Source organism: Arachis ipaensis, chromosome B09, assembly GCF_000816755.2.
Source record: "Arachis ipaensis cultivar K30076 chromosome B09, Araip1.1, whole genome shotgun sequence".
In the NCBI taxonomy this organism is placed as follows: Eukaryota; Viridiplantae; Streptophyta; class Magnoliopsida; order Fabales; family Fabaceae; genus Arachis; species Arachis ipaensis.
Genome location: NC_029793.2, coordinates 92,129,548 through 92,146,326, shown reverse-complemented (window position 1 = coordinate 92,146,326; position 16,779 = coordinate 92,129,548). Strand labels below are relative to the sequence as shown.

The window sequence follows — 16,779 nt, the reverse complement described above, 5'->3', positions numbered from 1 at the left end:
GATTGAAAGTTTCTAGTTGGCTTGAACTTCACTAACTCTAATCTTTGATTAGAACTTGTGAACTTAAGTTGATTTGCTCACTTGACTTAACTTCAATTGTTAGAGGTTAACTAAGTGAGAGCAAAAGGCAATTACCATCATAAGTGACTTTGATAATGGGGATAGAAATTCCAATTATCAATCCTTGCTAGGACTTTTCTTAATTATTAGTTTACTTCCTTATCATTTACATTCCTTGTTCAACATTTAAAAACCCCAAAAATACTTTTTCATAACCAATTGTAAGTACACTTCCCTGCAATTCCTTGAGAGACGACCCGAGGTTTAAATAATTTGGTTTATTTTTATTGGGTTTGTATTGTGACAAACAATTTAAACATTGACTGAGGATAATTTGTTGGTTTAGAACTATACTTGCAACGTGATATTTTTGTGAAATTCTTTACCGACAATTTTCCTCCGTCACCCGTGCCTATTGCAACTTCTTTCGAAACAAATCTTAAATAGGTTGGTCCACTTGATGAGGATTTTCCTGACTCATCGTTCCTTTCAACTCTTGTTCTACGTGACTCAACATGAGGCTCAAAATAGAAGTAGCAAAATGCGAATGTTTCTTTAGCTAGGAATACTTCACATATGCTACCCTCGATCTGAGCTCTACTTTTCACAATACGCTTGAATGACCCAATCAACCTCTCAAAAGGGTACATCCACCTGAATTGGACTAGCCTACACACTCTTGCTTCGTATCGCAGGTGGATTGTTAAGTGTTCCATAATATCGAAAACCTTGGAGGGAATATTGTCTCTAACTTATGAAGTATGATGGGAATTTCTTCTCCATGACTTTGAGATCATTAATACAAAGTTTCATTTCACATAACTCCCTAAAGAACTCACTTATTTCTATGAGGGATTTTCATATGTTGGTAGGAAGTTCTCTAAACACGACAGGAAATAATAAGTCCGTAAAGACATGACAATCATGACTCTTCAACCCAGCAAGCCTACCCAGTGACTTGTGAGACGTTTTTACACCTACCCAAGTTAGAGGTAAAACCATCAAAAAACCTCAATCCCTAATCTACTTATAAATATTTTGTCTCTGGTCCTTTGTTAGGAAAAACATCGCCTTTGATTTAGCCCACCAGCCATTCTCAAGTCTCTTTAAGTTCAGATTTGGCCACCTGCAGATGTCCACCAAGTCTAACCTTGCCTTATCATTATCTTTGGTTCGCTCATCATCCATTACCGTGTACATGATGTTGTCAAATATGTTTTTTTTAATGTGCATCACGTCAAGACAATGACAAACTAAGTTGTCTTTCTAATAAGGCAACTCCTAAAATATACTCTATTTTGTCCAATTATGCTCCCTGCCATATTCCAGAGGTCTCAACCCTACCCCGTTATCGACAATCCTTGGAATTCTACTAACACAATGCCAAACTTACAAACCACTCAACCTCACTGGTGCCTCTTCTTGTTCTGTTTTATTCTTCCTAAACGATTCTTTGTTACTCCAAAAAGGCTGATCAATATCAAGGAACCTTTAATGACAATCAAACCACAAATTCTTACCCCATTCGTCAGCCAAAATACCTTTGTATCCTCCATACAAATGGGACACGATATTCTACCATGAGTAGGGCTGTTCAAATCTAAACTGATCCAAAAATTGTGAAATCGAACCGATCCAAACTAAAAACTTAAGTAAGCTGCTCAATTTTGAATGTTTTTTGAATTTTGAATTGGTTTTCTTGCAGTTCAGTTTGATTTCCATTTCACTCTGTAGAATTGAACCAAAACCGCATGTTAGTTAAGGGTTTACATAAATATAACTTAACCCTAGGTCACATAGGTCACAGCCACACAATATCAAAACCCTAACAAGTAACAATTACTCTCTTATTATCTCACAGACTCTCTCAATCACTCTCCACTCTCACTCAGTCACTTTGACTGTGCTCCTCTGATCCTCATTCGCGTCTCTCACTCTCCTCTCTCCCATGATACACCACACACGCCGCCGCCCACCGTCATGCTCGCACAAACACCACACGTTGCATTTGCTCCTCTTCTCAGTCAAGTTTCCATTTACTTCTCAGGTGCATTATTGTCTGCTTCTTAGTCATCCTACTCACCCCAGTCCTCGTTGTCCTCGTCCCTTAGTCATGCCGTGCCCTCCTTCTTAGGGTTTGTAGCTTTCTTCTTTTCATTTCGTTGTGTGTTCTGGTAATTTCTGTTGTGTTAAATTTGTTTCTCTACCTGATTTTTTTATCCTGATCCTGATAAAGTCTATGTTTTTTCTGTTTTTGATGATTAACTCTTTTTTATCTTTTTTTTGCAGTGTTTACATTTGTTTTGCTAGTTGATTTTGGCTTCTAGTTTGAAGATTCAATAATGTTAGCTTCGAATCCTAAGGTAACATTTTTATTTTGTAATGTGTATGTTGTTAACAATTGAATATATTGATTAATTGAGAAAAATAACATAAATGATTTGTGGTGCAGAATTTATAACCCACAAACTAACCGACAAGTGCACCGGGTCAAACCAAGTAGTACCTCAAGTAAATGAGGGTCAATCCCACGAGGATTGATGGACTAAGCAATAATGATTGAATGATTTACTTAGTTAGACAAGCAGAAAAGAGTATTTGAGTCTCAATTGCATTAATCAGTAAAGTCAGGAAATCAGAAAGCAAGCAGTAAACGGGTTGTGAAATATACGAGTAAAACAGTTAAGGTTTCAGAGATGTTTATCTTCTGGATTAACTTTTCCTACCAACTACTTTAATCATGCAAGATTCAATTCATGACAAATTATATGTGACGAAACCCTAATTTCTTAGACCTTTTTAGTCTCCTCTAACCTTCATCAACCGCCAATTCCTTGGTCGCTTGATTCCAATTAGAGAGTTAAGTTCAAATCTAGTTTATGTGCCACAAAAACCCTAATTATTCCAAATATAAGAGAATTATATGTCACGTATCCCGTTAAGTCTAGATAATTAGTGATTTAGGAGAATTTGTTTTCAAGTTGTTGTTCAAGTAAATTACTTTTCCAAGGTTTACAAGAACTCAATTAGAATAAGAGTCATACTTCCGTTCCACCTAGATTCATAAGATGAAGAACGAAAATAATTCTTGAAATTGAAATCAATACATGAATTAAAGTAGAAAAGTAATAGTATCAATCCATACAATAAACAGAGCTCCTAACCTTAACAGTGGAGGTTTAGTTACTCATGCTTCAGAGAGAAAACTAGGATTCAGAAAAACTGTCAAGTGCAGAATGAAGTAAGAGAGAAGAGAAAAAACCAAAGGGCTGATTCTTTTCCCTTTTATATCTAACCCTAATTAAAGTAAAATATATTTTCTAAAACTAAATAATATCATTTCCTATTTATAAATAAATTAAAGTTTTAATCAAAATTAAATAACATCTTCGCTGCTTGCTTCATCATGCGCTAGGACCACTTCTTTAATTTGGGCTTGCGCCTAACTTCACTCATGTGAAGTTAGACTTGGAGATGGCCGAATGAATTGGACGCTGCTTCCCTTTGTATGGCGCCTATCTTGGTAAATTCTAAGTTAGGCGGCACCTTGGCTGAACTCACGTACAGGCTTTTGTGATCACTGGCGCCTAACTTCAAAATTCTGAAGTTAAGCGCCACCCTGGCAGTGTGCATTGTGAGCTTTTGTCTTACTCTGGTGTCTAACTTGGAGAAAGCCAAGTTAGGCGCCAGTATGGCCGAGTATGCTGGAGAAGAAGTGTATACTGTTATACATCGTTGGAAAGCTCTAGAAGTTAGCTTTCTAATGCCACTAGAATCACGTAATTGGACCTCTGTAGCTCAAATTATTCTTGTTGGAGTGCAAGGAGGTCATGGTTGACAACATCATTCACTTTCTTCTCTTTTTCTACAAAAACTCCATCAAATCCATCCGAATGCTACCTGAAATAAACAAAATTGCACACAACTTAAAGTAGCATTCATAGTGGCTAAAAAGTGTTTGAATCTTGATTAAACTTACAATTTGAATGTAAATTCACTAGAAAAATATAAGAAAGATGCAAATTGTATTTACCAATACTAATAAACAATAACACTAGCATTTTTGTCAATTACTATCATTTCTATTCTAACATCTCTATAATCGATAATATCAGTACCATTATTGTAAATTCATTTCTAATTTAATAAGAAAGCTCTTAAATCAAGTAGAAATTACTATATGTTCTTGCTTGTAGAGTAGGTCGGTTACTCGTATGGAACGTCAACCGAGCTATCTCCTCAGGAGGCTGCACTGCTAGCTCGTCAGTTCTGAGCTTTTCCTTTCAACTTGCAGAAGTGTGGACAATGAAGAGGAAGAAAGGGGAGAATGTACCTGCAAAGGCACTCCAATAAGATTCAAGTAAGAAGTCTATGGAAAAGATACTTTTACCTTGCTTTTATATGATCGGTTCTTTGTCAGTAACGGTTTTTTCCTCAACGTCTGTCTTGGCGAGGATTGATAACGTATATGGTTATTATGTTGCCTTTTACTCGGTTGTTTGGATCCATAACGTCGGTTTTGCCGAGTTATTACTCATGAAGGCGGTATTTGTAACGTATATCGCCGAGTTATGGCCGAGGTGTAACATGTTTTGCCGAGCTTTGTAGGTGTAATGACTATATCACAGCCTCCAAGCTTAGCCTGAGAAAAATTTTTAATGAAGCAGGTTGAGCTTCTTGATGAGTTATAGCTCGGTTAAATTGATTAGTTATGGAGCCCCCAGTTCAACGTTCTTCATTAAAAAGAATGTTAGTGGGGAAAGTGGGGAGTCGTGTCAAGCCATTAGTGAGGAGAGAGAAAGATGTGTTTATTAAATAATTTTTTACGTTTCCAAAACACACTTTACGGTTTGATGTGATTGAGTTTTGAGGGTTAAGTTTCAACTTGGTTACCCCTGACCCCTGGTCTTGCTACTTTCGAAACAGTATGAGTAAAAGAGGTATGCATGTCCTTTGTATCCTTTACTGATTTTTCATTTCCTTCTTCCTCTGTTATTTTAATTGTCTGGGCTCTCTTATGGGTTTTGAGAAGGATAAAAAGAAGACTATTGATTGGTCTTATGATTGGGTTAGTGAAGATGTTAAGTCTCGGGTATCTTTATTTTGTGATGAGGCGGCTGTTAAGGAGATTGATGCTGGTAAGGTTGTGAGGGTTGGTTCTGGGGTGCGGGTGGAGTTGTTTCCATGTAGTATGGAAGATAGGGTTTATCACCGGGGTCAGGGGTTTGAATATTTCTACATGCATAGTTGTGTTTTGGAGGAACTGAGGGTTAAGTTGCCATTTACTGATTTTGAGTGCCAAATTTTGAAGCAACTAAATTGTGCTGCTTCACAGTTGCATCCTAATGGGTGAGCGTTTTTGAGGTATTTTGAGATATTAATGGAAATTCTTGAGGAAAAGCCTTCTGTGGATTTGTTTTTTTCTTTGTTTCAAGCTAAAGGGGTTTGGAAAGGGGGATGGGTTAATCTAAATAGTACTCCTGGGTTTGGTATCTTCAAGTTGTATAAATCTTTCTTTAAAGAATTCAAAGAGATGTATCTGAAAGTGAGGAGTGTGGAGAATCAATTTCCTTTTTATATGGACGAGGTTGTAGATGAGAGGTTTCCCCTTTGGTGGTGCTCGGAGCCGCAAAATATACTCGGACCCGAGGTGATAACTCTGAGGAATGTGTGCATTATTGAGTTCCTGGTGGAGCAAATTGATCGGAAGGATTTGATATCTATGTTTGAAATTTTAAAGTGGGAGGAAAATAGGGATTCGGTTATAGAATATTTGGGTGAGTTTTGTTATTTTGTGTGCTTTATCCTTGCTTGAAATGTTGTTGACTTCGTTTTATATGTTTATACAGGGGGTAAGTATCCTGGTGTCTCAGCTGCATCCTTGAGGTCCAGGTTCAAGAATAAGAATCTAGAAAAAGAAGTATCCTCGTCTAATAAGGAGAAAGCTACTGTTGCTGCTAAGGTCAGCAAGCCTGTAACTGGTCGGAGGAAAGTTCTTGTGAAGAAAAGAAAGGGTGAAGTTGTTGACCTATCCGAAGAATCTAGTCAAAGGGGGGATGACGTTTTGTTGGAGGAAATCCGTGCATTTCTGATGAACCAGAAGAAACTTCATGAAATTTCTGAACATAGTGATGGGTTATTGGTTTGGGGAGGTGACTTCCCGTATATGTCTGTGGCCGATGATATTTGCCAATCATCGGCCGATGTATCATTGGCCAATGAGGTTGGGGAAATAGCCGTCGGGCAGTATGTGCAGGTAAATGTTTCTCGTTTTGAATTGTTATTGTAGAGTTGTATCTGATTGTTATTTTGAATTAGGTTTTTGTTTTAACCTATAGGTAGTTGGATTTCGTATGGCGAGCTTGGGTCGTAGTCAATAGGTGAAATATAAGAGGTTGGCGATGCAGAGAGAGGAGGTTGAGGTTTTGAAGGAGCAGTTAGCCCAGAGTAAAGGTACGGTTGTTGAGTTGCAAACTAAATTGGGTGGTGTTGAGAAACTACTAAAAGAAACAAAAGATAGTTATGCTAAGGATGTGGAGGATTTAAAGAAGAAGGAAGCCGACTTGGCTAGTGCGGAGGCTCGGTTAATTGAAGTCACTGCTCAGTTGAAAGACATGGAACAAAAGAAACAGAATGAAATCTTGGATTCGTTTGTTGAAGGATTTGAGAGGGCTCCAATTCAGGCGAAATTTATGGGTCCTGAAGTTGATTTTTCTGAGATGGATCCTGGTAAAATTGTTAGAGATGGTAAACTAATTGATGATGATGGCGTTGCGGAAGATGAAGCTGAGAATATTTAGTTTTGTTTGAAATGAACTTGTTATTTTTGTGACGTTTTTAGCTTGCTATTCTGTTTGGGATTTGTATGTTGAAACATTTGTGTTATGGACTCCTTTGCCTTTCAGGCCAAAAATGTTGCTGTAATTTGGAACGGATTAAGTTATAATCCTTGTTTTGGTAATTTGCGCTTTGTGTGTTGTATTCATCTAATGCATGGAATACAGTAGTAGATTTATTGATAGAGACATCTTGGTAAGATGTGGGATGGTTTGCCGAGCTGTAAGTATTGTTTGATGAAAGAGCTTCTTCGTTTTGAGTTGAAAAGCTTTTCAAATTGCTAGCTCGATTAATGATTGACAAATAATATAGTAGTGAATATCTGAAAGGTAATTGGTTTGATTAATGAACCTTTATTTACAAAGGTGCAGGTAGACTAGCCTCATTAAAACCTCTCCAAGCAAAACCCTTTGTTTGGAAAAAAATATTGGTAGTAGGAAAAAGAGTACTAGCCTGGCCCTGACTTTTAACTATAGAATTTCTTTATAGAAGAAACATTCCAGGTATTAGGTAAGCTAGTACCATCTATAGATTCCAATGTGTATGCTCCTTTGCCGAGGACCTTGGCTATTCGGTAGGGGCCGTCCCAATTTGCAGCGAGCTTTCCGTAGTTTGGAGGTTTTCGAGCTGTTTCTGTCTTCCGGAGGACTAAGTCTCCTTGTTCAAATGATCTGTTTCTGACGAGCTTATTATGTCGCCGAGCTATGGCTTGCTGTGCCGCAAGGAGTCGGATACTTGTCATGTCTCTGACTTCTTCGATGATGTCTAACTCGGTTCGCCGAGCTTCTTCGTGGTCGGGAATCTGTGTACGGACCGAGCCTTGTGAAATTTCTAAAGGGATCATTGCTTCAGATCCATAGACGAGCCTGAATGGGATTTCTTTCGTTGATGATTGAGGTGTAGTGTTATACCCCCAAAGGACTTCTGGTATGAGTTCGGCCCAAAGGCCTTTGGCGTCATCCAACTTCTTTTTTAAAGCGTGCAATATGACCTTGTTCGCTGCTTTAGCGAGGCCGTTAGTTTATGGATGTTCAACGGATGAGAAATGATGGTTGATTTTGAGGTTCTGCAAAAAAAATTTAAATTTCTGACGACAAACTGGCGACCATTATCAGTAATGATATGTCTTGGGAGACCAAAACGACAAATAATATTCTTCCAAACGAAAGATGTCATATGTTGCGAAGTAATCTTAGCTAAAGGTTGGGCTTCTACCCATTTCGAGAAGTAGTCAATTGCAACAACAAGAAATTTTACCTGACCTGGTGCTACTGGGAATGGGCCGAGAATGTCGAGCCCCCAGTGGTTACTCGGTATGGAACGTCAGCCGAGCTATCTCCTCGGGAGGCTGCACTGCTAGCTCGTCAGTTCCGAGCTTTTCCTTTCAACTTGCAGAAGTGTGGACAATGAAGAGGAAGAGAGGGGGGAGTGTACATGCAAAGGCACTCCAATGCTTAAGTCAGTATAAGATTCAAGTAAGAAGTCTATGGAAAAGATACTTTTACCTTGCTTTTATATGATCGGTTCTCTGTTAGTAACGGTTTTTTCCTCAACGTCTGTCTTGGCGAGGATTGATAACGTATATGGTCATTATGTTGCCTTTTACTCGGTTGTTTGGATCCATAACGTCGGTTTTGCCGAGTTATTACTCATGAAGGCGGTATTTGTAACGTATATCGCCGAGTTATGGCCGAGGTATAACGTGTTTTACCGAGCTTTGTAGGTGTAACGACCATATCACTATACTAACCTTATCATTGCAACATTGTCTAGTTGATATCAAAATATAAGTTTTTTAAAAAAAATTATAAACAGATAATATTAAAAAATATTTATTTTATTTAAGTAATTTATCCTAAATTTAATATGTAAAAATACATATAAAAAAGATTTTTTATTTTTAATTTACTCCTCACTTTTATAATTAACTTCAACCTTTTCTTGATTACTCTCGATGCAGGTAAACCCACATCATCATTCCATTACTAAAATAAAATCTCTCTTTTGAGCACTTTACTTAATTCTTAAGAACATACCCACCAAAAAGTCAAAACCGAATAATATTAATCCGGCGGTGCAGGCGAAAAACACCAAAAATAGAAATTAAAGAAAAAGAAATTACTCGGAGAATGCATGGAGCAATAATTATCTGCACCGTTGATGGGATCATACATTGATCACGCACATCCAATTTTAATTTTAAACATTTAACGAGTTAATGGAAGTCTTTTGTAGCTTAGCGAATCAGTTAGATTTGCATTTTGAGACATATATTCCCGCTTCTTGGAATAAAATATTCTCATCACATTCGCTAATAACAGACGATATTCCCATATTTTATACAAGTTGTATTACATGTATGTATTGATTTATATTTTTATAATATTTCATATCTCGTTTAATACAGATTATTTAGCATCTATTGTTAGACAAAATATAGAATTTAAAACCAATAGATATGGATGGATTTTTTAGGTGATTAATAGTTTTGTTTTTTTAATCAATATATAGTTAATACTAACAAATATGGTGCAAAATAGAATGATTTATGTATGCATACTTGTGTTGCAAAAATATTAGGTAGTCAAGTCTATTTTTAATCAAATTCTACTAAATTATGTATATATAAGCACGCTTTTTTTTTTTTAATACGATTGCTATTTTTTTTTATTATTATTATCATCGTCATTATTGCTTTTTTTTTTCATTTTCTTTCTTATCCTCTTTCTTCTTTTTTTTTTTATTTTTTTTTCTCTTTCTCCTTTCGTTATCATGATTATCATTATCTTTTCTTCTTCTCCTGTATATATTTTGCTAAAACCACTAATTAAACACATAAATTTTGTGTATAATATAAAAAATTTTATACACAACACAATTTTTTTAAAAGATTACAAATTTAGAATAACATTGACTTACCCAATAAATAAAATGTATTTAAAGTATCAAATATCACCAAAATTCGACAGAAAATTATTATATCAAAAACAAAAAGTTAATATAGAAAAAAAAACAACAGTAGAAATAATTTTTTAGCTGTACAACAAAATTACTGAATACAAAAATTTTAGTATATAGTACAAAAATTTTGTAGTGATCATTACAAAAAATTTTGAATGATTATATTTTAAAATATTGACTCACCTAACTAATAAAATACATTTAAGGTATTAAATATTATCAGAATTCAACACAAAATTATTAGATAAAAAATAAAAATTAGTATAAAAATGAAAATTAAAGGACAGAAAAAAAACAATAATAGTTTGAGCTGTGCAACAAAAATTTATATGTTACAAAATTTTTGTGTTATGTCAATAAGAAAAAATGTGAAAAAGAATAAAAAGTGTGTGCACATATTGTATGAGAAATTTTTTTTAAATTTGAGCCAACTTGATTATATTTGGTTAAAGAAAATGCTTGTACATATAACATCATTATTTTTGTTGATAGAAAAAAAAAGGGAAATATTTCGGCAGAATTTATTATTTTTAACCAGTAATTAGTCATTAATATTTAAAAGTGTAAACTAAAAATATGTTATTAAATTATTAGACTAAAATAATTAAATTAATAACTAAAAATATTAATAAAAAAATATCAAATTCTGTTGGTTCTTAAATTTTTTTTTATATAATATATATATAAATTTATATACGTGTGCATGTATGTAAACAAAAATAGAACATTAAAAATTTAGTATAAAAAACTGTTAGCATTCTAAACCTTTTACATCTGCTGCATTGCTCCTTACTGAATTGTTTTATGTTGTTTATTTTTTATTATGAGTAAGACACAAGTATTAAATTATAGAGTCAATTGTACGTATCATTTTTTAAATTTTATACAGTATATGCGGTGTGACATGATGAAGGATTAAAATAAGTTAAATAATAGAACCCGCCCCATATTGTTGCTCTTCCATTGAATCATGATAATGAAAGTATACGCACTATTAAATCGATAAAGTTGTCAAAGGTGATCCATTCGTTCATTCATTCACAGGCTATTAGCTCAACACACCGACCCACCAAAAAACATTCCCCCTTTTCGTTTTTCTGCAACGCCTTTCGAGAAAACAAAAAACAAAAGCCATACCAACACTACCATCATTTCTCTCTCTTTCTCTTTCTCTTTCTCTTTCTCAGAGAGAGTGTACTCTCCTCCTTTTTTCTTTGAATCCCTCATATCGATCTCTTCATCTATCCATGGACACAGCTCAGTGGCCGCAGGTAATTAAATTAATTATCATCAGTAGTAGCTAATCAACTTGCTTGCTTAATCATAATCCTTCTCTTTTAATTTCTTGATTATATTTCTCCATGATATTATTTTGATGATGATTCCTTAAAATTATTAAAGTTACATACATATGTTAGTAGTGCGTGGTACTATACCCTGGCCTCCCTGGTGCAACTACTGCGATTTATTCATATCCATCACTTGTCTTTAACACATGTTACTTTCACTTTTTCCTCACTTTTTCTTTTTCTGATCTCCTTTTTCCATAAAGAAGATAAATTCATCAAGAAGTTTCTCATCTTTTTTCTCCACTCTAAACATAGTTATGCTCAATGGAAAAGTCTCAGGGAATACTACTGTTGTTCTCGTTGATCTCAAATATATCTAAATGTTAAGATTAAGATTAACGGTTAAAATTAGTGGAATCTGAGTATTCCTAACTGAAAGTCTCAATTATTATCTATGCATGAAACAATTATTGAAGTAACAAATTAGTGTTTTTGTGAACTAGGAGATTTTGGTGAAGCCAATAGAAGAGATAGTTGTGGGAACAAACACATCATTATGTCATCAATCAAAACCACCCTCTTCTAATAATCTTGCATCAGAGAATAATAACAACAACAACAATATCATCAAGAAACCAAGGCCACAGAAGGAGCAAGCCCTAAACTGTCCAAGGTGCCATTCAACAAATACAAAGTTCTGTTACTACAACAACTACAGCCTTACACAACCAAGGTACTTCTGCAAGACTTGTAGAAGGTACTGGACTGAAGGTGGGTCCCTTAGGAACATCCCTGTTGGTGGTGGATCCAGAAAGAACAAGAGATCTTCTACTTCAATATCATCATCACCGTCACCGCCTTCACCCAACAAGAACATCAAGCTTATTGGTAAGGTAGTCCATGAAGGCCAAGATCTGAACTTGGGTTTTCCATCTGATTTCGTTGTTCATCAACAAAACAATAATACTCTTTCTTCTTCTTCTTCTTCTTCAACTATTACTAGTACTGTTACTACTACTACTACTACACCACCCTCTTCTACTACCCAATTCTCAGCAATGGAGCTTCTTACTGGGATCACTTCAGCAAATTCAAGAGGGGGTTTGGGTTTGAACTCTTTCTTGCCTCATCATCCACCTGATCCAAACACAGTGCTGTACAATAATAGTACTTTTGCTCTTCAGGATTTCAATAAGACAGCAGGATTGAATTTCTCTTTGGATGGGATTGGGATTGGGATTGTAGGGAGTGGATTTGCAGGCCTTCATCATCATCAACAAGATCAGACAAGTGGTGGTGGGAATAATAATGGGAGGCTTTTGTTTCCATTTGAGGATTTGAAACAGGTTTCTAACGCCGACGCAATTGATAATCAGAGTAACAGCAAGGTGCATCAACAACAAGGGGATTCAAGTGGATATTGGAGTGGGATGTTAGGTGGAGGATCATGGTAATATTGATTATTCAACTAGGTTTTCTGATCTGGTTGAACATCACAGATATTCTCCAACTATAGGTAATTCTGCTTCATAGTTGGAGCAGAATAATTATTTATTAATATTTTTTTACCCGTATGAAGTCTTTTTCTTTGTGTTTTTTTATTTTTTTTCCATCACCTTGGGTTTCTTCATAACTGGCTAACAGCTGATAGGATCCATATCTCTCTCTCATGTTAATTTCTTATATGTGTATGTAGCTCCTCTTAGTTCTCTTCATCTATCATGAACAAGCTAAGGTGGGATAGATCTCCAAATATGAAGCATATTTTAGGAAGGCTTCAAGTGCTATGAAAAAAACAAGGTTATATTATTATTATCACACTTGATAATGTGTAATTAGCTCCATTTTTTCAAGGATAACAAAGTTATTATTAGGGGGGGCCTAGTATAGCATAAATCAAGTGTATGTTATGCCTTTATTTTTTTTTTATTAAGCATTGTGCCATCATTTGTTTGACTGTCTTGTAATCCAAATGGGGAAAACAAAAAAAGAAATTGTATAATTTTTGTACTATTATATACTTGATTATTGTTGGTATATGCAATGAATATCAGATTAAAAATCTTTGGACTGTGAATATCTATGTGTGGTACTTTTAATTTTTCCTTGTTTTGTCTTTCCTTTCTCCTCTCTTTCTTTCCGTGCATTTGCTGCGTAAATATGCATTCATTCAGGTTTTGAGTGGTGTCAGTGGCATTCATCTATATTCCATAATAAAGAATATGTCACCATGATGAAGCAGGTTATTATTATTGCTATTGCTATATGCTAGCTAGAGGAGAATATTAAAGCCAGGTGAGACTTCTGATCCATTCACGTGACATTGAATTATAAAGTTCATGAAGAATAAATGTTCGTTAAGCTTTATAATAAAGCTGCCCCCCATGAAAAAGGCTCACCCACTGCCTTCCATAATGAGAAATAATAATATTTAAACACATTTTTCATTTTTTTAAAACTAGGCTCACTTGAAAATAAGAGTTATGTACTCTTCCATAAGATGTCCTTACATACTTGCATCCACGGTAAATTTTAGTATGAATATGTTTCGATGATCATAATAATTATGTAAGTGTAATTAAAATTAAAATTAATTTGTTTATATTTTAATAATATTTATTTAAATAATATTGTTTAAAAAATATTATTTTAATTTTAACAATATTTTTTAAAATATTATAATTATTATAATTACTGTAATATAATCATATTATCATGGAATTTTATTAAAAAGAACTTTTTTAAAAAATTTTATGAGACAGAGATACGTTAAAATGTAATAAAGACTTAATTTAAATGTACTAGTTGACAATGTAAAATATTTTAAAAAATTTTATGTATATACTAAAAGAGGAGTGTTAGGGGCATAATTTTTGTATTTTGTAACCATTAATTGGCCATCAATAATATTTTTAATGGTGTAAGATTACATTCAATGGTAAGAGGTTACTTATTTTTCTTTTGATGGTTAAATGCTGGTCAAATTGTTAAAAAAGTGCTGATCCCTAAATTTTTTCATACTGAAATTTAACTATCAAAATTATTTATTATGTATTTATGTATAAATAAATATATTATTTAATTAATTTTTAATATATATTTTATATTAATATTTAATTTTGATGTACAAACACTTAATATAATTAAAATTTTTTATGTATAATCATTTATTTTTAATATTATTTTATATTTTAATAATATATATTTTATATGAATAATTGATTTAGTAATTAATTTTTTTATATGGTAGCAATTAGCATGAATGATATTAATAATATATCCTAATTAAATTCTTAAAACTTTTAGTGTAAATTCTTGTTTATTGGTTCCAATAGTACTCCTAATAAAGCAACACATTTTATTGGATGGGAAGGTTTCACTCATTCAGCCATTTTGATTATCTTGTCCCTGCCAAACATTGGCAAAATTAACGCGAGTCATGATCATTGCTTCCGTCCCATCTTTTTTATTTACATTTTTATATACCTTTTTATGATATAAAGAATTTATGTTTACTTTTTGTTAAGTATATTCAATATTAAAAATAAATTGCAAAATATTTTTTGTTTCTAATAACAACCTAATTCAAAAAGATTAAAAGATAAATGAATTGACAAGGATCTGACTCAAGGAAATACATAGCCTACCATCAGGCTAATTTTTTGTTATATTGGGTAAATATATGTGTAATACATTGTTATTAAAAAATTAGGTGTTTTTTTTATATGGTGTTTTATTCAAATCGGACGGTCCGATTTGTTTGATGAAAAAAATAAATTACAATTCGGAGGGTCCGATTTGTTTAAAAAAAAATTAAACTCCAAATCGGATGGTACAATTTGTATTTTTTATTTTTTTTATTTGTTAAAATAAAAATCGGACGGTCCAATTTTAACATTAAAATTTTTTTTATTTTCGAAATCACAAATCGAATCGTCCGATTTGTGATTGTTTGTTTAAAAAATAAAACAATACAAACAAATCGGTACATCTAATTTGTGTCCTCCCATAACCAAATAAAACACTCCTATCCTCATACCATATTCATATACACCTTTCTCTTTCCTACACCAAAAATAAAAAGCGGTACCATCATCTTCTTTTCTTATATATTGTTTTACTTTTTTTTTATCTCCTCTTGTGAGAAGTCCCATAAACATTCCCCTCGGCATGTGTGTTGAATAAGAATGATAATACAATATTATATTAAAAAATTTTAAATAATTTAAAATCTCAATAATTACTCGTTATATATATATGCTCAAATGAGTCCCCACCAGCTAGCTATAATAAGTAGCTATAGTTTGATCCATCCATCTAGATTCCAAAATAAACTCCCGCAATTCCCTTATCTTGTTACGACTTTGATTTGTTTTTTCCTTCACGTTATTCTGCGCTGTAAGCCACTACTTCTCACTTCCTAGAATGATTGTCATGAAATATTCTCGCATAGAATTTTCTGATCTTTTGTCTTTGATGTAACAATTGAACATTTTCCTTTTTTTTTTTTTCCTCGTTGAATATTGGTCAACAATGAGCGGTTTACAAATTATATTATTTGGGATTTACTCTAATTCAACTCCTAAATATACCAAACGAAGGTGAATTCTTTTTCATAGTGAAAATTTTAACAAATAAAGGCATAGAAAGTCAATTTTCATAGTCAAATTATAAACATGTTAGCCTAGTAATTATTAGTTCACCAGTTTATTTAATTATGTATCGAAAATTTAAATCATACTTTATATATATAGCAATATAATAGTTAATAGTAAATTTTTAAATAGAGTTCTGAATTTAGAGATATAGTGAAAAATAAAAAAAATAATCAATTTTAGACTTTTTTTTCTTTTTTTTAAATAAAAATTGTATTTTTTTTTCATCATGCTCTCTTTATTTTTTTCCTCTTCTTGTTGCTTACTTTCTACTTCTATACCTAATAAACACAAAAAAAAAAAGAGAAACTTTAACCCATAAATTTATATCTTTTTTACCTTTTTAATTTGTCATCGCATGTCACTACTGTTACCACCTCCTCCCTCATTCTATTTGCTCTCACCTGCCATCGCCTATGCCTCTTTGACTCATCTCCGTTATCATATTCTCTCTCATTTGCTAAGAGTCTTCTTCCTCCGTCGATTTGTTTATCTGCTATCTCTCATCGATGTGTTTATTACCTCTTCCTCCCCTTCTAATCATTTCATCGCCAGCTCTTTTTTGATTTGTTTGTCCAGAATTCACCGATCTAACCTACCACTACTACCTTCTCCCCCTCTTCCGAGTTGTACATTACCACTTTCTCATTTTTGGATATATTCACTATTTATTGTTGTCTCCTTTTCTTTTGATCTGTTCATTCTTGGGTTGCTCACTCTTGTCATCGTCTCCACAACTCTAGCTTTGTTTGCTCTTATTGCCAGTCTCACTTTAACCTCTTCATCACATTGTCGCCACCACCATTATCTTCGTTCTCATTCTATTAGGAGTTTGTAGTGATTTCATTATTGTTACTACTATAAGGATTAGCTGCAAAACTTTAACAACAAATACTAAATCGTGGTAAAACTAAATGAGTGTGTTTAATATTTGTCACAAAAATGGTCACCATGGCTAAAATTTAACTATTTTCCAC

General features: G+C 33.5%; 1 protein-coding gene across 3 annotated transcripts; it reads left to right on the top strand.

Moving 5' to 3' along the window:
- LOC107618912 (dof zinc finger protein DOF4.6) lies at positions 10,846-13,224 on the top strand. Of its 3 annotated transcripts, XR_002353320.1 has the most exons (3): positions 10,850-11,129; positions 11,651-12,663; positions 12,844-13,224. XR_002353320.1 is itself a non-coding variant. In XM_021110481.1 (2 exons), the coding sequence occupies exons 1-2, from the start codon at positions 11,106-11,108 to the stop codon at positions 12,599-12,601; spliced, it is 972 nt and encodes a 323-aa protein (XP_020966140.1). In that variant the 5' UTR covers positions 10,846-11,105; the 3' UTR covers positions 12,602-13,184. The 3 variants fall into 3 exon arrangements, 2 of the variants coding, with proteins under 2 accessions (XP_020966140.1, XP_020966139.1); XM_021110481.1 differs by having other exon boundaries at positions 10,846-11,129; positions 11,654-13,184; XM_021110480.1 differs by having other exon boundaries at positions 11,651-13,184.